The sequence below is a fragment of the Salmo trutta genome, unplaced genomic scaffold, assembly GCF_901001165.1.
Source record: "Salmo trutta unplaced genomic scaffold, fSalTru1.1, whole genome shotgun sequence".
NCBI classification, from domain to species: Eukaryota; Metazoa; Chordata; class Actinopteri; order Salmoniformes; family Salmonidae; genus Salmo; species Salmo trutta.
The window spans coordinates 5,548-26,929 of record NW_021823119.1 but is presented as its reverse complement, the minus strand read 5'-3'; the positions used below and the strand labels follow the sequence as shown (position 1 = coordinate 26,929).

The window sequence follows — 21,382 nt, the reverse complement described above, 5'->3', positions numbered from 1 at the left end:
GAACGGAAGCATATGGCTCCCTCCTCATCCATTTTAATATCTCACTGTCCTGGGCCACACAGACACACACACACACACTGTCCCTGGCACTGCACGCAGGACGCCTCAATGTCCAAGGTCTGAAGCAGTCAGAAATAGAGGCATCAGGGATGATGAGGAGAGGGGAAGGGAGGGAGGGAGGGAGGGAGGGAGGGAGGGAGGGAGGGAGGGAGGGAGGGAGGGAGGGAGAGGGAGGGAGAGGGGGAGGGAGGGAGAGACACCCAGCGCTAGGAAGAGGCGGAGGCAGAGAGATGGGGGCAGGGAGAGATACAGAGAGAGAAACAGAGAGAGAGAGAAATGCAGGGAGAGAGAAACACAGAAAGAGAGAGAGAGATAAAGAGAGAAAGAGGGAGAGGCAGAGCGATTGAGAAAAGAGAAAGATAGAGAGAGAGAGAGAGAGAGTGAACTACAGGACAAAATACAAACCCTCCATCCCAAAAAGGCCTATGGTGTTGGTGGTATCCTAAATAAAATTATAAAATATACAGACCACAAATTCCGATTTGCTATACTTAAACTATTTAACATCATCTGTGGCTCTTGCATCTTCCCCAATATTTGGAACCAAGGACTGATCACCTAATCCACAAAAGTGGATTAATAACTACCGTGGGATATGTGTCAACAGCAACCTTGGGAAAATCCTCTGCATTATCATTAACAGCAGAATTGTACATTTCCTCAGTGAAAACAATGTACTGAGCGAATGTCAAATTGTCTTCTAACCAAATTCTGTACGACAGACCACATATTCACCCTGCGCACCCTAATTGACAAACAAACAAACCAAAACAAAGGCAAAGTCTTCTCATGCTTTGTTGATTTCAAAAAGCATTTGACTCAATTTGGCATGAGGGTCTGCTATACAAATTGATGGAAAGTGGTGTTGGGGAAAAACATACAACATCCATGTACAAAAACAACAAGTGTGCGGTTAAAATTTGCAAAAAAACACACACATTTCTTCCCACAGGTCCGTGGGGTGAGACAGGGATGCAGCTTAAGCCCCACCCTCTTCAAAATATATATATCAACGAATTGGCGACGGCACTAGAACAGTCTGCTGCGCCCGGCCTCACCCTGCTAGAATCTGAAGTCAAATGTCTCCTGTTTGGTGATGATCTGGTGCCTCTGTCACCAACCAAGGAGGGCCTACAGCAGCACCTAGATCTTCTGCACAGAATCTGGCAGAACTGGGCCCTGACAGTAAATCTCAGTAAGACATAAATAATGGTGTTCCAAAAAAGGTCCAGTTGCCAGGACCACAAATTATATCTAGACACCGTTGCCCTCAAGCACACAAAAAACTATACCTACCTCAGCCTAAACATGAGGACCACAGGTAACTTCCACAAAGCTGTGAACGATCTGAGAGACAAGGCAAGAAGAGCCTTCGACGCCATCAAAAATAACATAAAATTTGGCATACCAATTGATAACCTGGCTAAAAATACTTTAATAATTTAAAGAACCCATTGCCCTTTATGGTTGTGAGTTCTGTTGTCCACTCAGCAACCAATAATTCACTAAACGGGACAAACACTCTGCATGCAGAATTCTGCAGAAAAAAATTTACTTTGTGCACAACGCAAATCCCCAAACGGTTCATGCAGAGCAGCAATAGGACTATATCTGCTAGGTATCAATATCCATAAAAGATGTTAAATTCTACAACCACCTAAAAGGAAGTGATGCCCACCACATTCCACAACAAAGCCCCCACCTACAGAGAGATTAACCTAGTGAAGAGTCAGCAAGCTGGTCCTGAGGCTCCATTCACAAACAGACTCCACAGAGGCCGAGGACAGCAACAATTAGATCCAACTATATTATGAGAAAGCAAAACAATAACTATTTCACACACTGGAAAGAATAAACCAAAAAAAAACAGACCAAATTGGTATGCTATCTGGCCCTAAACAGAGAGTACACAGTGGCAGAATACCTGACCACTGTGACTGACCCAAAATTAAGAAAATCTGTGACTATGTACAGACTCAGTGAGCATAGCCTTGCCATTTGTATTTGTATTTATTAAGGATCCCCATTAGTTCCTGTCAAGGCAGCAGCTACTCTTCCTGAGGTTTATTATGGATCCCCATTAGTTCCTACCAAGGCAGCAGCTACTCTTCCTGGGGTTTATTATGGATCCCCATTAGTTCCTGCCAAGGCAGCAGCTACTCTTCCTGGGGTTTATTATAGATCCCCATTAGTTCCTGCCAAGGCAGCAGCTACTCTTCCTGGGGTTTATTATGGATCCCCATTAGTTCCTGCCAAGGCAGCAGCTACTCTTCCTGGGGTTTATTATGGGTCCCCATTAGTTCCTGCCAAGGCAGCAGCTACTCTTCCTGGGGTTTATTATAGATCCCCATTAGTTCCTGCCAAGGCAGCAGCTACTCTTCCTGGGGTTTATTATGGATCCCCATTAGTTCCTGCCAAGACAGCAGCTACTCTTCCTGGGGTTTATTATGGATCCCCATTAGTTCCTGCCAAGGCAGCAGCCACTCTTCCTGGGGTCCAAACACATTAAGACATTTACATTACATATAAAACAAAAGGTAAAACAGTACATCATATAACATTATTACACCACTACATGTCTACAGTACTAAATGTATAATACCACCATTCAACGTTATTTCAATGTCCGTGTGTGTAGCGTGCTAGCGTTTGTGTGCATATCCGTCCATCTGTACCTGAGTGTGTGTCTCTTCACAGTCTTGCTGTTCCACAAGGTGTATGTTTACCTGTTTTTTAAATCTGATTCTACTGCTGCATCAGTTACCTGATGTGGAATAGAGTTCCATGTAGTCATTGCTCTATGTAGTACTGTGCGCCTTCCATAGTCTGTTCTGGACTTGGGGATTGTGAAGAGACCTCTGGTGGCATGTCTTGTGGGGTATGCATGGGTGTCTGAGCTGTGTGCTAGTAGTTTAAACAGACAGCTCTGTACATTCAGCTTGTCAACACTTCTTACTAAACAAGTAGTGATGAAGTCAATCTCTCCTCCACTTTGAGCCAGGAGAGACTGACATGCATATTATTAATGTTACCTCCCCGTGTACATGTAAGGGCCAGCCGTGCTGCCCTGTTCTGAGCCCCTCTTTGTGGCACCTGACCACACGACTGAACAGTAGTCCAGGTGCGACAAAACTAGGGCCTGTAGGACCTGCCTTGTTGATAGTGTTGTTAAGAAGACAGCACAGTGTTTTGTTATGGACAGACTTCTCCCCATCTTAGCTACTTTTGTATCAACATGTTTTGACCATGACAGTTTACAATCCAGGGTTACTCCAAGCAGTTTAGTCACCTTAACTTGCTCAATTTCCACATTATTCATTACAAGATTTAGTTGAGATTTAGGGTTTAGAATTATTTTTCCCAAATACAATGCTTTTAGTTTTTTAAATATTTAGGACTAATTTATTTCTTGCCACCCATTTTGAAACTAACTGCAGCTCTTTGTTAAGTGTTGCAGTCATTTCAGTCGCTGTAATAGCTGACGTGTATAGTGTTGAGTCATCCGCATATATAGACATTCTGGCTATACTCAAGGCCAATGGCATGTCGTTAGTAAAGATTAAAAAAGTATGGGGCCTAGACAGCTGCCCTGGGGAATTCCTGATTCTACCTGGATTATGTGGGATTATGCCATAGGCAGACCTGGCTCTCTCTCTCTCTCTCGAGAGAGAGAGAGAGAGAGAGAGAGAGAGAGAGAGAGAGAGAGATGACAGGCTATGTGCCCACTGCCCATAAAATGAGGTGGAAACTGAACTACACTTCCTAACTTCCAGCCAAATGTGTAACCACATTAGTGACACATATTTCCCACATATTTCCCACAGATCACACAGACACACAAAGGATTTGAAAACAAATCAAACATTGATAAACTCCCATATCTGTTAGGTGAAATTCCACACTGTAGGTGGACTCAAGTTGTAGAAACATCTCAATTATGATCCATGGAAAAAGGATGCACCTGAGGTCAGTTTAGAGTCTCATAGCAAAGGGTCTGAATAGTTACGTAAATAAAGTATTTCTGTTTTTTTATTTTTTACAAATTTGCAAAAAAATGTCTATAAACCTGTTTTTGCTTTGTTATTATGGGGTATTGTGTGTAGATTGATGAGGAAAAAACATTTATTGAATCCATTTTAAAATAATCCTGTAACGTAACATAACGTGGAAAAAAGTCAAGGGGTCTGAATACTTTCTGAAGGCACTGTATAGAGCCATTATGGCATGGAACTTCCTTCCATCTCATGTTACTCAAATGAACAGCAAACCTGGTTTCAAAAAACAGTTAAAGCAACACCTCACGGCCCAACGCCTCTCCCCTATTTGACCCAGATAGTTTGTGTGTATGTATTGATATGTAGGCTATTTGACCAAGATAGTTTGTGTGTATGTATTGATATGTAGGCTATTTGACCCAGATAGTTTGTGTGTATGTATTGATATGTAGGCTATTTGACCCAGATAGTTTGTGTGTATGTATTGATATGTAGGCTATTTGACCCAGATAGTTTGTGTGTATGTATTGATATGTAGGCTACATGTGCCTTTATTTAAACTGATATAGTTCTGTCCTTGAGCTGTTCTTGTCTATTAATGTCCTGTATTATGTCATGTTTCATGTTTTGTGTGGAACCCCAGGAAGAGTAGCTGCTGCTTTCGCAACAGCTAATGGGGATCCTAGTAAAGTACCAACAGCTAATGGGGATCCTAGTAAAGTACCAAATACCAGTATTATTCAACAGGAGCCTTGCCTGGCATGTCTAGGACTGGCTGGGGCTTAACTGATCTACTCTGTGTTCTTCTTCCTGTCAGTCTCTACTCTCAGTTCTTCTTCCTGTCAGTCTCTACTCTCAGTTCTTCTTTTTCCTGTTAGTCTCTACTCTCAGTTCTTCTTCCTGTCCGTCTCTACTCTGTTCTTCTTCCTGTCAGTCTCTACTCTCAGTTCTTCTTCCTGTCCGTCTCTACTCTGTTCTTCTTCCTGTCAGTCTCTACTCTCAGTTCTTCTTCCTGTCCGTCTCTACTCTCAGTTCTTCTTTTTCCTGTCAGTCTCTACTCTCAGTTCTTCTTCCTGTCCGTCTCTACTCTCTGTTCTTCTTCCTGTCAGTCTCTACTCTCAGTTCTTCTTCCTGTCAGTCTATACACTCAGTTCTTCTTCCTGTCCGTCTCTACTCTCAGTTCTTCTTCCTGTCATTCTCTACTCTCTGTTTAACTTCCCGTCAGTCTATACACTCTTCTTCTTCCTGGCAGTCACTACTCTGTTATTTTTCCTAGCCGTCTCTACTCTGTTCTTTTTCCTGACAGTTTCTACTCTCTGGTCTTCGTCCCCTCATTCTCTACTCTCTGTTCTTCTCAATGTCAGTCTCTACTCTGTTCTTCTTCCTGTCAGTCTCTACTCTGTTCTTCTTTCTATGAGTTTCAACTCTATGTTCTTCATCCTGTCTGTCTCTACTCTGATCTTCTTCTAGTCTGTCTGTCACAACTTCCGCCGAGGTCGGGTCCTCTCCTTGTTCGGGCGGTGCTCGGCGGTCGGCGTGGCCGGTCTTCCAGCCATCATCGATCCACTTTTCATTTTCCACGTGTTTTGTCTTGTTTTTCCTCACACCTGGTTTCAATTCCCTCAATTACTTGTTGTGTATTTAACCCTTTGTTCTCCCCATGTCTTTCTGTGGGATTGTTTATTGTAGTGCTTGTGCTTGTTCCCCGTGAGCGCACAATGGGTTATTTTTGTGCACATTTTTGTTGTTGTTCTGGATGCCGTTGGTTTTGCTTATTAAATCTCCGGTTATTACCCAGTTCTGCTCTCCTGCGCCTGACTTCTCTGCCGCCAATTACACACCCTGCTACACAGTCTCTAATCTGTTCTTCTTCCTGTCAGTTTCTACTCTCTGTTCTTCTTCCTGTCTCTGTTCTTTTTCATGTCAGTCTATACTCCATTTTTCTTCCTGTCAGTCTCTAGCATATTGTGAATTGGTGTTAGTATTGTCGGCATCCCAAATAGCACCCTATTCACTACACAAAAACAGAAATATCTTATTTACATAAGTTTTCAGACCCTTTGCTATAGTGCTTCCTCCTTTAAAAGTTGGCTTCATTGCTCCAGACCACCACAAGAGGGAGTTAGAGGTACCCAGTGTCACGGCTTCATTGCTCCAGACCACCACAAGGGGGAGTTAGAGCACTCATTATGCATTTGGGTCCCAGGTTTTTATATGAACAATCAAATCGAGTGGTTCCAATGACGAATTTGACGCGAGCCTCCCGGCCCTGGGTGAAGATGGCTGACGAAACATTACGGTGGAACCAAATGTAAGTAGTTATAACGTCATAACGAGTCAAGCTAAAAATGTGCAATTGAGAGGAATATGTTAGTTAATATGTGGAGACAAACATTTGTGCATATTCTTTTGTCATAAAGTTAATTTACATAAACGCTATTTAGCAAGTTATCTGACTAGCTAACATTAGCCAGCTAGCTAGATAGTGTATTGACATGATAATTAATTTGTAATTCGTCTTGTTTCATGTTTTAGGGACTCCTGAGAAAACCAGCAAACCAGGCTGTCGTCTTGTGAAACAGTGGATGTAAAGAATCTAGCTAGCTAAAGCATTTACTGCAAATTGAATGTACAATTTTGTAAGCTTGCCTTACAATGCAGCTGAAGTAACATAGCTAACTGTTTACTTGCTTATTATGTAGTGGAGGATAAAAAATAACTGTATGCCTATGGATGTGTAGCTAGCTACAGTATGTAGCCGATCTGTGTATGGACCCTAAAACGTTCTGAACTAATATTCAAACCAATCTATGAACCTCAGCTATCATAGTTGTTGTATCAACTTCAAGTCTGAATGGCATTAATGAAGCCTAATGATAGACTAGAATATAATAGCTTTATTGTGCCAAGGATGAAAGTCCTACATGTATGTAAGGGACCGTACATGTTCCCTTCATGTATGTACTGGAGTTATTACCACGCATGAGATTCCCACATTGTAGCCTGTACATTGAATATATTCACTCTTCCTTTTCAAATAAAGGTGTGGTTCAGGTATGAATCTCTGAGACATCATTTTTCAGTCATATCAAGTCAATGTGTAAATGGCGGATGGTTGTAAATCTGAGTCCATAGAGGTGTGCTCAGGTGTTCCGCAAGGTTCTATTTTGGGCCCACTGTTGTTCATTTAGTATATCAACAACATTGGGGGATCTTATTGAAACAGCGGATGTTTATTTTTATGCAGATGATACTGTTCTTTATTCAAGTGGTAGTAGTTTATCTTTAGCTTTTGAAAATGCCCAAAGAGCATTTAACATCATACAACAGAATCTGTATGATTTAAAGCTGGTTCTAAATGTAGGTAAAACAAAATGCATGGTATTTTCAACTGCCAGGCATGTTACTAATCATGTCATTGCTACATTGGCTGGACATAATATAGAGCAAGTTAAAGTGTACAAATATCTGGGTGTGTGGGTTGATGACAAGCTGAGCTTCACTGTGCATGTAGAGAACTTGATAAGGAAGCTCAAGCTGAGAGTAGGTTTTTATTACCGGCATAAGGCTTGTTTTTCTTTTGAGGCCAGGAAGGAGCTGGTACGGTGTACATTACTGTCGGTTTTAGATTGTAGTGATGTTATATATATGCAGGCCTCAGCCACAACCCTGAGAGCACTTGATTCAGTGTATCATGCAGCCCTCAGGTTCATTACAAATCAGAAACGTCTTAACACATCATTGTGATCTCTACAGCGCTGTTGGATGGTCGTCATTGACCTTGCGTAGGCTTAAACACTGGTATACACTGATTTATAAGGCCATATTGGGTAAAATGCCATTTTATCTCTGTTCTTTTTTGATCAGGTCGGTAAATAAATATAAATTACGGTCCCATTCTGATTTGCTTCTAACAGTACCAAAAATTAGACCAGTTCATGGTAGAAATAGTTTTAGTTACTCAGCTCTGTGGTCCTGGAATTCTCTCCTGAACATTTAAAAATGTGATGATCTTGTTTCATTGGTGGAGTTTAAACACTTGATTGATGTATATATATCATAGAAGAGTGTAATTGTTTTTAGGGCAGCTGCTTTTAGTTAAGACTTTCTTGTTTTATACGTAAAATGTTTTTGTTGTAATATATGTGTGTTTATAGTTGTGTTTAATGTTGTGTTAGTGTGTGTGTGTTTATAGTTGTGTTTAATGGTGTGTTAGTGTATGTGTGTTTATAGTTGTGTTTAATGTTGTGTTAGTGTATGTGTGTTTATAGTTGTGTTTAATGTTGTGTTAGTGTATGTGTGTTTATAGTTGTGTTTAATGTTGTGTTAGTGTGTGTGTGTTATAGTTGTGTTTAATGTTGTGTTAGTGTATGTGTGTTTATAGTTGTGTTTAATGTTGTGTTAGTGTGTGTGTGTTTATAGTTGTGTTTAATGTTGTGTTAGTGTATGTGTGTTTATAGTTGTGTTTAATGTTGTGTTAGTGTGTGTGTGTTTATAGTTGTGTTTAATGTTGTGTTAGTGTATGTGTGTTTATAGTTGTGTTTAATGTTGTGTTAGTGTATGTGTGTTTATAGTTGTGTTTAATGTTGTGTTAGTGTATGTAAGTTGTTTTGTCTGAAACCTTGTTCCCCCTGCTGCTATTGGACCAGGTCTCTCTTGGAAAATATATGTTATCTCAATGAGAAAAACCTGTATAAATAAAGGTAAAATCTTTTTTTTTTTAAATCAAACTGTGTCTGCATGTATGTATTACAATTATACACTTCAACAGTGTTTACCACTCCTGCTCCTGGGACATCAATGATTATATATTAGTCTATTGCATAGTTACAGAAACATGATTTAAGTAAAGGCTGATTTGTAATTCATATATACAGGAATAAAAAATGATGCATATCTAACTCCCTTCATCTGCATTAATCTGAGGACACAGGATAGTATTTCAATGAGATACTTCATTTCAACCAGTGGAGAATGTGAAACGCTTTATTGAAAGAAGTTCATTATCCAGGTGTTATAAATACATAATGCATTATAATTAGGAAAATTTTAATATTATATTATATATACAAGTTCAATCTGTACTTCAATGCACATATGTTGTTCATTATAAAAACGAGGAAGAAAGACGAGGTGGGGAGTGAGGTAAGAACAGAGGCAGACAGCATATGATTAATAAATTACAGTGCTACCCTAATATTCTCTCAGTTCATCACAATTACAGTGTCTCTAGCGGTGTCTCCTAACCAGCCTTGGGCTCCCAGTCGACCCGAAGGTTATCTTAAGAGTGGATGAGGTGGTGATGACGGGACTGGCTTCCTCTCTCACATCAAAACATAACTGCAGACGAGAGACAGATGGATAGAGAGAGAGAGAGCATGATTAAGCCTTGTTTTTTTTATTCTAACACGGTCAGTCATCATAATCATCAGGAGATGAAATGCAAAACTGACCTTGGATCATTAACTCTGGGACTACTACATCTCTATCTGTATTTCAATGTAAAGCATCTCTTTAATAATACTTCCTGTATAATATAAACTGACCTGGGATCATTAACTCTGGGACTAACTACATCTCTATCTGTATTTCAATGTAAAGCATCTCTTTAATAATGCTTCCTGTTGACCCGACTCAGTGACCTCTCACCTCTGATCATGCTGTGCCCTCTGTGTCAGCCAGTTCAGATGCGGGAGGGGTTCACCAAAACAGCTGACATAACCTAGAGGATTTAGGGAGAAGGAGGAGAGGGATGAAGTGAAGGAGAGAGACTGTTATTGTGTGTGTGTGTGTGTGTGGTCTCACCTGGTGTCCACACTAAGTGGCTACAGAGTACTTTATGCTGAAAAACAGACACATGAGGACAAACAATAGAAGATAATGTCAATAGAAGATACTGTATGTGATGCAGACACCTATCAGAGTGTACCTGAAACATTTAAATATAAAGGGCTATGTGTCTCACCACTTGGTTATTGCAAGGCTAACCCCCAGGGAAATCATGACTTGGCAGCAACAGATAGTCCAGTGAAAATGGCTGAGTGTTTATGTGGTGTAAATCTGAAAATTAGCAGCTGCCATCTTAAGGTTTTTTTAATTAATGCATGTGAGACAGGTTCCATGTACAACAAGACAGGCAGAGATGGAAAGAGAAAAAGAACACAGAACAGATGAATTACCTCTGGTTATGGTCACTTTTGCCAGCAATAAAGCTTCCCCGGCCTGTTCCTCGGACAGTGAACGTCTGGCAATATCTACATTTTCGACCCCTTGGTTAACTCGCTCTCTGAAAGTAAAGAAAATAGATTTTTTTTTTTGAAGATATGAAAACAATAACTCATATATGACCGTTCAGTCTAAAGCAGCAGATGTCATTTTCAGGATACGTCAATAGAGCACAGAAAGCTTAACACCAGACTGGTATTGTGGTTGATCATTAGGTGATGGGAAATATGCAATGATACCTGCTCCATCTACACGCTGCAAAGACTCCCTAACTCTTTTTCATTGTACACGGTGATCCATTGCTCTGAGACTTCCTTTGACCATTTTAAAGCCGACATGGGGCATCCTTGTCTTAATGGCGCTGACCTTCTGGTCTAACTCTTCATCTGACCGATCAGAATAGCATTCCCTGACAGACATATTGTGTTATTTTGTAAAAAAAAGCTAACCATTACACTGTCATGAAATATGATTATATATCGACAATGAAACAAATAGGACATGGCCTGCTTATGAGTTGCCATGAAAGAAAGTTTGATGAATTCAACTAAAAATGCAGAGAACAAGCTCCGTAGCTAAATGCTTTTGGTTAGCCTGACAATAATAATTGCATTATTTATTGTTCTACGGTATGTATGTAATATAGTAGAATGTTATGAACCGACACTGAATCGTAGGAGCTAACTGCTAGCTATGTAAAAGTTGGCTGGAAGAACGCCCAGTGCTGTTTACCTGAGATGCCATCACCACACAGTCCTTCTTCGTAGGTGTCCGCTATGACTTCCTTTGTGTCAGAAAAAAAGTCGCTTTCAGAAGAATTATTTTTGTTTAAAAAAAAAAGATTTTTTGCTCTCGACAAAAAGACACAAATTTACCTCCATAGCATATGACAATTTGCCTGTGAATAACCACACCTTCATACAAACGTGCTCCTGTATGCAGAATTCTTGACGAACAACCGAAGATGCTACCATATCATGCCAGCACGCCCACAAGCGAGCCACTCAGGATCAGAATGATGACGCGAGGAAGAGGGAAAGGAACGAGATGGGAACAACAACAACAATGTGTTGCAAGTTGGGGAGGGGGGCTAATAGCTGAACAATAGACTTTTCAACCTTTACTAAAGAAGTCTAATAGCCGAGCTAGGTGTGAAAACCTTCCCCCTCCTATCAGAGACCAGATTTGCCCTAAAGACCAAGGGGTAGCTTGCTACTCAATGTAATAAAGTAATGACTTCTCAAATAAGTTACCTTACCCGTTATGTTGGCTGACAATTTGTTAGCCACGCTGTCCTTATGAACAACATAGCATATCATTACAGCAGAATGTACCGTTATGTTAGCTAGCTACCTAACGTTTGTAGTTATACATCAAACTTGACAGTATATTAACTATAGGCTATCTAACTACCCAACGTTTATTGACTTGATTTTTCCCGTCATTCTTAGCTTAGCTAAATGGTATAGTCATTTTGCGTTCTCAATGGACATTCCGGTGCTTTCGTAAATTGTCTCTGGCTATCTACTCTGATTTCAGAGCACTCTCATCTGAGTGTACCAGAGCACAGAATAATTAATTTATGAGCACTTAACACCGGTTGAATATGGCCGGTGTCATTAAACATCGGCAAAAAAGCGTAATTAAATTGTTTCCAGCAGCACAGTAACAGTCACCAATGCTCTGGTTAATACAAAAACTGCCTTACCAGCTCTGCTAGGGCGAGTAAAATGGTCAGAGTAGTCTCATTTGTGTCTGGAAGTAACTAGCAAGTTAGCCAACGTTAGCTTGGGTGCTTGACTGCTGTTGTAAGGCCAGAACGCACAAATCAACCCTAATCCTCGGCCCGAACGTCCACTGTGCGCTCCGAGAGCGAAACGGTCTGAATTTACAAACTGACAATCTGACAACACTGAATTTATGAGCGTCAAGTTGTACAGCGCCATATTTTCTGTTCCATCCTAACGGAAACCTAGAGGGTTTTTCATTTTTCATGGAATAGAAACACCATAATATTAATCAAATTAATTAAGCAAGTACCAGTCAAAAGTTTGGACACACCTACTCATTCCAGGATTTTCCTTAATTTTTACTATTTTCAACATTGTAGAATAATAGTGAAGACATCACAACTATGAAATAACACCGGTCTTCACTCTGCATTCTGCATTCTGTAGTACAGACATGGCCTACTCTCCCTTATGTAAGGAATTAGGCACTTTCCCATGTTAACTACAGTATGCACAGTATTCTAGACTTCACAGTAGCCTAATAAACAAATAAAAATATTTTGTTAATAAAATAATGATGAAAAAAATACTCTTTCAAAATGCAGATGTTGATTAAGTTATGGATCCATAACGAATTACTATGGGAATAAATATCACTGATTTTTTTTTGGAACAAAGTTGTCTAATCAAGGCAAACAATTTAGAATCCTTCAATCCTGTAGCCTAGTCCCGACCGTCACGTTGTACAGCGGAAATCCTGAAGGTTTTGTTTTTCTCTGAATAGAAACACCATAATATTAATCAAATTAATTAGGCCAAATTTCTTAAAATCAATCCCATATACTATGTTACTACAAAAAAAGGTTTTAAATTCTCTGGTAATGCCAATATGGAATACTATCAAATGCTTCTCAAAGATGCCCGCTGGTGGTCAAATTAGCAATAACTTGCAGTAACAGAAAAAAATGGTTGACAATTAATTGACGTGCCACAGAATGCTGCAGCAGCACGCAAGGTGTACTGCAGTCTGACACAACTTTTAAAGGAGGAACCACTGTATGAGCCTTAAAATTGAGCTCAGGTGCATCCTGTTTCCATTGATCGTCCTTGAGATGTTTCTACAACTTGATTGGTGTCCACCTGTGGTAAAATCAATTAATTGTACATGATTTGGAAAGCCACACACCTGTCTAAGTGAGGTCCCACAGTTGACAGTGCATGTCAGAGCAAAAACCAAGCCATGAGGTTGAAGGTATTGACCGTAGAGTTCCGAGACAGGATTTTGTTGAGGCACAGATCTGGGGAAGGGTACCAAAACATTGCTTCAACATTGAAGGTCCCCAAGAACACAGTGGCCTCCATCATTCTTAAATGGAAGAAGTTTGGAACCATCAAAACTCTTCCTAGAGCTGGCTGCCCGACCAAATTGAGCAATTGGGGGAGAAGGGCATTGGTCTGGGAGGTGACCAAGAACCCAATGGTCACTCTGACAGAGCTCCAGAGTTCTTCTGTGGAGATTAGAGAACCTTCCAGAAGGACAACCATCTCTGCAGCACTCTAATAATCAGGCCTTTATGCTAGAGTGGCCAGACAGAAGCCACTCCTCAGTAAAAGGCACATGACAGCTCGCTTGGAGTTTGCCAAAAGGCACCTAAAGACTCTCAGACCATGAGAAACAAGATGGTCTGATGAAACCAAGATTGAACTCTTTGGCCTGAATGCCAAGCATCACGTCTGGAGGAAACCTGGCACCCTCCTTCCCTGGTAATTTTACCACCATTAGTGGTGGTACAATTATGCTGTGGTGATGTTTTTCAGCGGTGGGGACTGGGAGACTAATCAGGATCGAGGCAAAGATGAATGGAGCAAAGTACAGAGAGATCCTTGATGAAAACCTGCTCCAGAGCGCTCAGGTCATCAGAGTGGGGCAGAGGTTCACCTTCCAACAGGACAACGACCCTAAGCACACAGCCAAGACAACGCAGGAGTGGCTTAGGGACAAGTTTCTTAAAGTCTGTGAGTGGCCCAGCCAGAGCCCGGACATGAACCCGATGTTACATCTGTAGAGACCTGAAAATAGCTGTGCAGCGACACTCCCCATCCAACCTGACAGATCTTGAGAGGATCTGCAGAGAAGAATGAGATAAACTCCCCAAATACAGGCGTGCCAAGCTTGTAGAACCATAAACAAGAAGACTCAAGGCTGTAATAGCTGCCAAAGGTGCTTCAACAAAGTACTGAGTAAAGGGTCTGAATACTTATGCAAATGTCATATGAGTTTTTGATATTTAATAAATCGACAAAAATGTCTAAAAACTGTTTTTGCTTTGTCATTATGGGGTATTTTGTGTCGATTAATGATGGAAAAAAAGTAATTTAATCAATTTTAGAATGAGGCTGTAACCTAACAAAATGTGGAAAAAGTCAAGGGGTATGCATACTTTCCGAAGGCACTGTATAAAGTGTATGTACAGTGCACATGTCTGTCTGTCTGTCTGTCTGTCTGTCTGTCTGTCTGTCTGTCTGTCTGTCTGTCTGTCTCTATAACACCTCACATCTCTCTATAACACCTCACATCTCTCTCTATATCGTGGACAATTTTTTTAGGAATAGAATCCCATTTTATTTAAATCCATTGTGTTGTTTACTCTCTGTTCCTCTGCTGTAATTGTGTTCTGGTCTGAGTTTATTCTTAAAAACCTCTGTCCCTAATATGTGTGTGTGTGTGTGTGTGTGTGTGTGTGTGTGTGTGTGTGTGTGTGTGTGTGTGTGTGTGTGTGTGTGTGTGTGTGTGTGTGTGTGTGTGTGTGTGTGTGTGTGTAACCCTAATGCAAACTGTAACTGCTCACAGCCTGTCCTCATCTAGTACCCTGCCACAGCTCTCAGGGTGTGTGTGCGTGTGTGTGTGTGTGTGTGTGTGTGTGTGTGTGTGTGTGTGTGTGTGTGTGTGTGTGTGTGTGTGTGTGTGTGTGTGTGTGTGTGTGTGTGTGTGTGTGTGTGTGTGTAAGCTACCATCTCACCACAGTATTGTGCAGTAATGCAGCTATGTGGTAATACTAATCATGATCCCAAAACTCATTAGGGCATTTTGGCTTTAGGTACATTCTGTTGGATGTTGACTGTGTCTCCTCCCTCTCCAACTGTTGTTGCTGTTCTGATCCTTCTCTATTCCCTTTTGATTCTGGTCTAAAGTAGTGCACTATATAGGGAATAGGGTGCCATAGGGCTCTGGTCTAAAGTAGTGCACTATATAGGGAATAGGGTGCCATAGGACTCTGGTCTAAAGTAGTGCACTATATAGGGAATAGGGTGCCATAGGGCTCTGGTCTAAAGTAGTGCACTATATAGGGAATAGGGTGCCATAGGGCTCTGGTCTAAAGTAGTGCACTATATAGGGAATAGGGTGCCATAGGGCTCTGGTCTAAAGTAGAGCACTATATATAGGGAATAGGGTTCAATTTGGGATATAAAGATAGAGGAGAAGTGTTCTGGGTTCTAGTTAACTCACAGCCATGCTACTCTCTCATATAGAGGAAAACAGACTGGAGAAGCGTTCTGGATTCTACCTGATGATATGCGTATGCCAAAAGCTTTGTGTGCACAGGTGTGTTTGAAAACTATTTGTATGTGTCTGTGTCTGTGTGTGTGTGTGTGTGTGTGTGTGTGTGTGTGTGTGTGTGTGTGTGTGTGTGTGTGTGTGGTGTGTGTGTGTGTGTGTGTGTGTGTGTGTGTGTGTGTGTGTGTGTGTGTGTGTTTGCCTGCCTTCATGACCAACTCCAGCCCAGGATGGTCCTCCGGCAGAGTAGTGAGAGAGAGAGAGAGAGAGAGTGGGAGAGAGAGAGAGTGAGAGAGAGATAGTGAGATTAGCTCAGAATTAGCTGTAAACTTTACAGAAATGTACGATTACACCAACGTTTCTTTGGATTTGTGTATATTTTGTTGTAATTTACAGGTAACTGGCCGTCATTAAAACAGTGAGTGTGTGTGTTGATGTTCTAATGCGGAGTGCTTTTCTCCAGGACGGCTCATGCCAGGACGAAGGGAGAGGCAGCAGACCAGGCAGCTATCTCTGCCGGACAGGATTGTGACATCGCTAGGGCTGTCGCTAGGGAGCTGTCCCCAAACTTCCACCAACCAGGTAACATTCTAGACCACCTGACTTCCACCAATCAGGTAACATTCTAGATCACCTAACTTCCATTAACCAGGTAACATTCTAGACCACCTGACTTCTACCAACCAGGTAACATTCTAGATCACCTGACTTCCACCAACCAGGTAACATTCTAGATCACCTAACTTCCATTAACCAGGTAACATTCTAGATCACCTAACTTCCATTAACCAGGTAACATTCTAGATCCCCAAACTTCCACCAATCAGGTAACATTCTAGATCACCTAACTTCTACCACCAGGTAACATTCTAGACCACCTGACTTCTACCAACCAGGTAACATTCTAGATCCCCAAACTTCCACCATTCAGGTAACATTCTAGACCACCTGACTTCGACCAACCAGGTAACATTCTAGACCACATGACTTCCACCAACCAGGTAACATTCTAGATCCCCAAACTTCCACCAACCAGGTAACATTCTAGACCACCTGACTTCTATCAACCAGGTAACATTCTAGACCACATGACTTCCACCAACCAGGTAACATTCTAGATCACCTAACTTCCACCACCAGGTAACATTCTAGACCACCTGACTTCTACCAACCAGGTAACATTCTAGATCACCTAACTTCCATTAACCAGGTAACATTCTAGACCACCTGACTTCTACCAACCAGGTAACATTCTAGATCACCTAACTTCCATTAACCAGGTAACATTCTAGATCACCTAACTTCCACCACCAGGTAACATTCTAGACCACCTGACTTCTACCAACCAGGTAACATTCTAGATCCCCAAACTTCCACCAATCAGGTAACATTCTAGATCACCTAACTTCTACCACCAGGTAACATTCTAGACCACCTGACTTCTACCAACCAGGTAACATTCTAGATCCCCAAACTTCCACCATTCAGGTAACATTCTAGACCACCTGACTTCGACCAACCAGGTAACATTCTAGACCACATGACTTCCACCAACCAGGTAACATTCTAGATCCCCAAACTTCCACCAACCAGGTAACATTCTAGACCACCTGACTTCTATCAACCAGGTAACATTCTAGACCACATGACTTCCACCAACCAGGTAACATTCTAGATCACCTAACTTCCACCACCAGGTAACATTCTAGACCACCTGACTTCTACCAACCAGGTAACATTCTAGATCACCTAACTTCCACCACCAGGTAACATTCTAGACCACCTGACTTCTACCAACCAGGTAACATTCTAGATCACCTAACTTCCACCAACCAGGTAACAATCTAGATCACCTGACTTCCACCAACCAGGTAACATTCTAGACCAAGTATCTTCCACTAACCAGGTAACATTCTAGACCACCTAACTTCCACCAACCAGGTAACAATCTAGATCACCTGACTTCCACCAACCAGGTAACATTCTAGATTATCTATCTTCCACACACCAGGTAACATTCTAGACCACCTAACTTCCACCAAGCAGGTAACATTCTAGATCACCTGACTTCTACCAACCAGGTAACATTCTAGACCACCTGACTTCTACCAACCAGGTAACATTCTAGATCACCTGACTTCCACCAAGCAGGTAACATTCTAGATCACCTGACTTCTACCAACCAGGTAACATTCTAGACCACCTGACTTCTACCAACCAGGTAACATTCTAGACCACATGACTTCCACCAACCAGGTAACATTCTAGATCACCTAACTTCCACCAACCAGGTAACATTCTAGATCACCTAACTTCCACCACCAGGTAACATTCTAGATCACCTGACTTCCACCAACCAGGTAACATTCTAGATCACATGACTTCCACCAACCAGGTAACATTCTAGATTATCTAACTTCCACCATTCAGGTAACATTCTAGACCACCTTGTCACATTCACTATCCATGTATCAGTAACTCCAGGGGGGGCTATCCTAGCAGATCCCTATTTGAACAGGCCCCTATACCAAACCAACAGGCCCTTATACAAACCTGCCTCTATACAAACCTGCCCCAATACAACTAGGCCCCTATATGAACAGGCCCCAATACAAACAAGCCCCTATACCAAACCAACAGGCCTCAATACAAACAGGCCCCAATACAAACAGGCCCCAATACTAACAGGCCCCAATACAAACAGGCCCCTATACCAAATCAACAGGCCCCTATACAAACCTGCCCCTATACAAACCTGCCCTAAAACAAACAGGCCCCTATTCAAACCTGCCCCTATACAAACAGGCCCCTATACCAAATCAACAGGCCCCTATACAAACCTGCCCCTATACAAACCTGCCCCAAAACAAACAGGCCCCTATTCAAACCTGCCCCTATACAAACAGGCCCCTATATGAACAGGCCCCAATACAAACAGGCCCCAATATGAACAGGCCCCTATATGAACAGGCCCCAACACAACCAGTCCCCTTTACAAACAGGCCCCAATACAAACAGGCCCCAATACTAACAGGCCCCTATTCAAACAGGCCCCTATACCAAACCAACAGGCCCCTATACAAACCTACCTCTATACAAACCTGCCCCAATACAAACAGGCCCCTATATGAACAGGCCCCAATACTAACAGGACCCTATACAACCAGGCCCCTTTACAAACAGGCCCCAATACAAACAGGCCCCAATACTAACAGGCACCTATACAAACAGGCCCCAACAAAAACAGGCCCCTATTCAAACAGGCCCCTATACCAAACCAACAGGCCCCTATACAAACCTACCTCTATACAAACCTGCCCCAATACAAACAGGCCCCTATACAAACCTGCCCCAATACAAACCTGCCCCAATACAAACAGGCCCCTATATGAACAGGCCCCAATACTAACAGGACCCTATACAAACAGGCCCCTATACAAACAGGCCCCAATACAAACAGGCCCCAATACAAACAGGCCCCTATATGAACAGGCCCCAATACAAACATGCCCCTATATGAAGAGGCCCCAATACAAACAGGCCCCAATACAAACAGGCCCCTATATGAACAGGCCCCAATACAAACAGGCCCCTATAAAAACAGGCCCTTATATGAACAGGCCCCAATATGAACAGGCCCCTATACAAACAGGCCCCTATACAAACAGGCCCCTATACAAATAGGCTCCAATACAAACAGGCCCCTATATGAACAGGCCCCAATACAAACAGGCCCCAATACAAACAGGCCCCAATACAAACAGACCCCAATACAAACAGGCCCCTATATGAACAGGCCCCAAAACAAACAGGCCCCAATATGAACAGGCCCCTATATGAACAGGCCCCAATACAAACAGGCCCCTATACAAACAGGCCCCTATATGAACAGGCCCCTATACAAACAGGCCCCAATACAAACAGGCTCCAATACAAACAGGCCCCTATATGAACAGGCCCCAATACAAACAGGCCCCAATACAAACAGGCCCCTATATGAACAGGCCCCTATATGAACAGGCCCCAATACAAACAGGCCCCAATATGAACAGGCCCCTATATGAACAGGCCCCAATACAAACAGGCCCCTATACAAACAGGCCCCTATATGAACAGTCCCCTATACAAACAGGCCCCTATACAAACAGGCCCCTATATGAACAGGCCCCAATACAAACAGGCCCCTATACAAACAGGCCCCTATACAAACAGGCCCCTATATGAACAGGCCCCTATACAAACAGGCCCCTATACAAACAGGCCCCTATATGAACAGGCCCCAATACTAACAGACCCCAATACTAACAGGCCCCTATATGAACAGGCCCCAATACAAACAGGCCCCAATACAAACAGGCCCCTATATGAACAGGCCCCAATACAAACAGGCCCCTATACAAACAGGCCCCTATACAAACAGGCCCCTATATGAACAGGCCCCTATACAAACAGGCCCCTATATGAACAGGCCCCAATACAAACAGGCCCCTATACAAACAGGCCCCTATATGAACAGGCCCCAATACAAACAGGCCCCTATACAAACAGGCCCCTATACAAACAGGCCCCTATATGAACAGGCCCCTATACAAACAGGCCCCTAAACAAACAGGCCCCTATATGAACAGGCCCCAATACTAACAGACCCCAATACTAACAGGCCCCTATATGAACAGGCCCCAATACAAACAGGCCCCAATACAAACAGGCCCCCATATGAACAGGCCCCAATGCAAACAGGCCCCAATACAAACAGGCCCCTATATGAACAGGCCCCAATATGAACAGGCCCCAATACAAAAAGGCCCCTATATGAACAGGCCCCAATACAAACAGGCCCCTATATGAGCAGGCCCCTATATGAACAGGCCCCAATACAAACAGGCCCCAATACAAACAGGCCCCTATATGAACAGGCCCCTATATGAACAGGCCCCAATACAAACAGGCCCCTATATGAATAGGCCCCAATTCAAACAGGCCCCTATATGAACAGGCCCCAATACAAAAAGGCCCCTATATGAACAGGCCCCAATACAAACCTGCCCCTATACAAACAGGCCCCTATATGAACAGGCCCCAATACAAACAGGCCCCTATATGAACAGGCCCCTATATAAACAGGCCCCTATATGAACAGGCCCCAATATGAACAGGCCCCAATACAAACAGGCCCCTATACTAACAGTCCCCAATACAAACAGGCCCCAATACAAACAGGCCCCTATATGAACAGGCCCCAATACAAACAGGTCCCTATATGAACAGGCCCCAATATGAACAGGCCCCAATATGAACAGGCCCCAATACAAACAGGCCCCTATACTAACAGTCCCCAATTTGAACAGGCCCCAATACAAACAGGCCCCAATACAAACAGGCCCCTATATGAACAGGCCCAAATACAAACAGGCCCCTATATGAACAGGCCCCAATACAAACAGACCCCAATACAAACAGGCCCCTATATGAACAGGCCCCTATATGAACAGGCCCTTTACTGACCTCCCAGCATGTATTCATAGTACAGTAGACCTACACAGTAAACTCTCTGTAGCCCCAGGTACCAGGTCCAGGGTTAGGGTAACAAGGACTGGGGGAATACAGTATTTGAAATTATTGTTTTCACAAGCGTCTGTCTCAATCAAATGTATTTATAAAGCCCTTTTTACATCAGCAGATGTCACAAAGTGCTTATACAGAAACCCAGCCTAAAACCCCCAAACAGCAAAGCAATGCAGATGTAGAAACACAGTCTTTTCTTCGCATTCTCTCTCTCTCTCTCTCTCTCTCGCTCTCTCTCTTTCTCTCTCTCC

The 21,382-nt window shown here is 42.5% G+C and overlaps 1 protein-coding gene across 2 annotated transcripts in view; it reads left to right on the top strand.

Moving 5' to 3' along the window:
* Nucleotides 1–16,210, top strand: part of LOC115189019 (junctophilin-1) — a 37,515-nt gene extending 21,305 nt beyond the window's left edge. For both annotated transcript variants that reach the window (XM_029747846.1, XM_029747847.1), the window contains one exon: nucleotides 16,030–16,210. In XM_029747846.1, coding sequence (XP_029603706.1) covers nucleotides 16,030–16,195 — 166 coding nt within the window. In that variant the 3' untranslated portion in view covers nucleotides 16,196–16,210. The remainder of the gene's footprint in view (nucleotides 1–16,029) is intronic.
* Nucleotides 16,211–21,382: the final 5,172 nt, after the last annotated feature.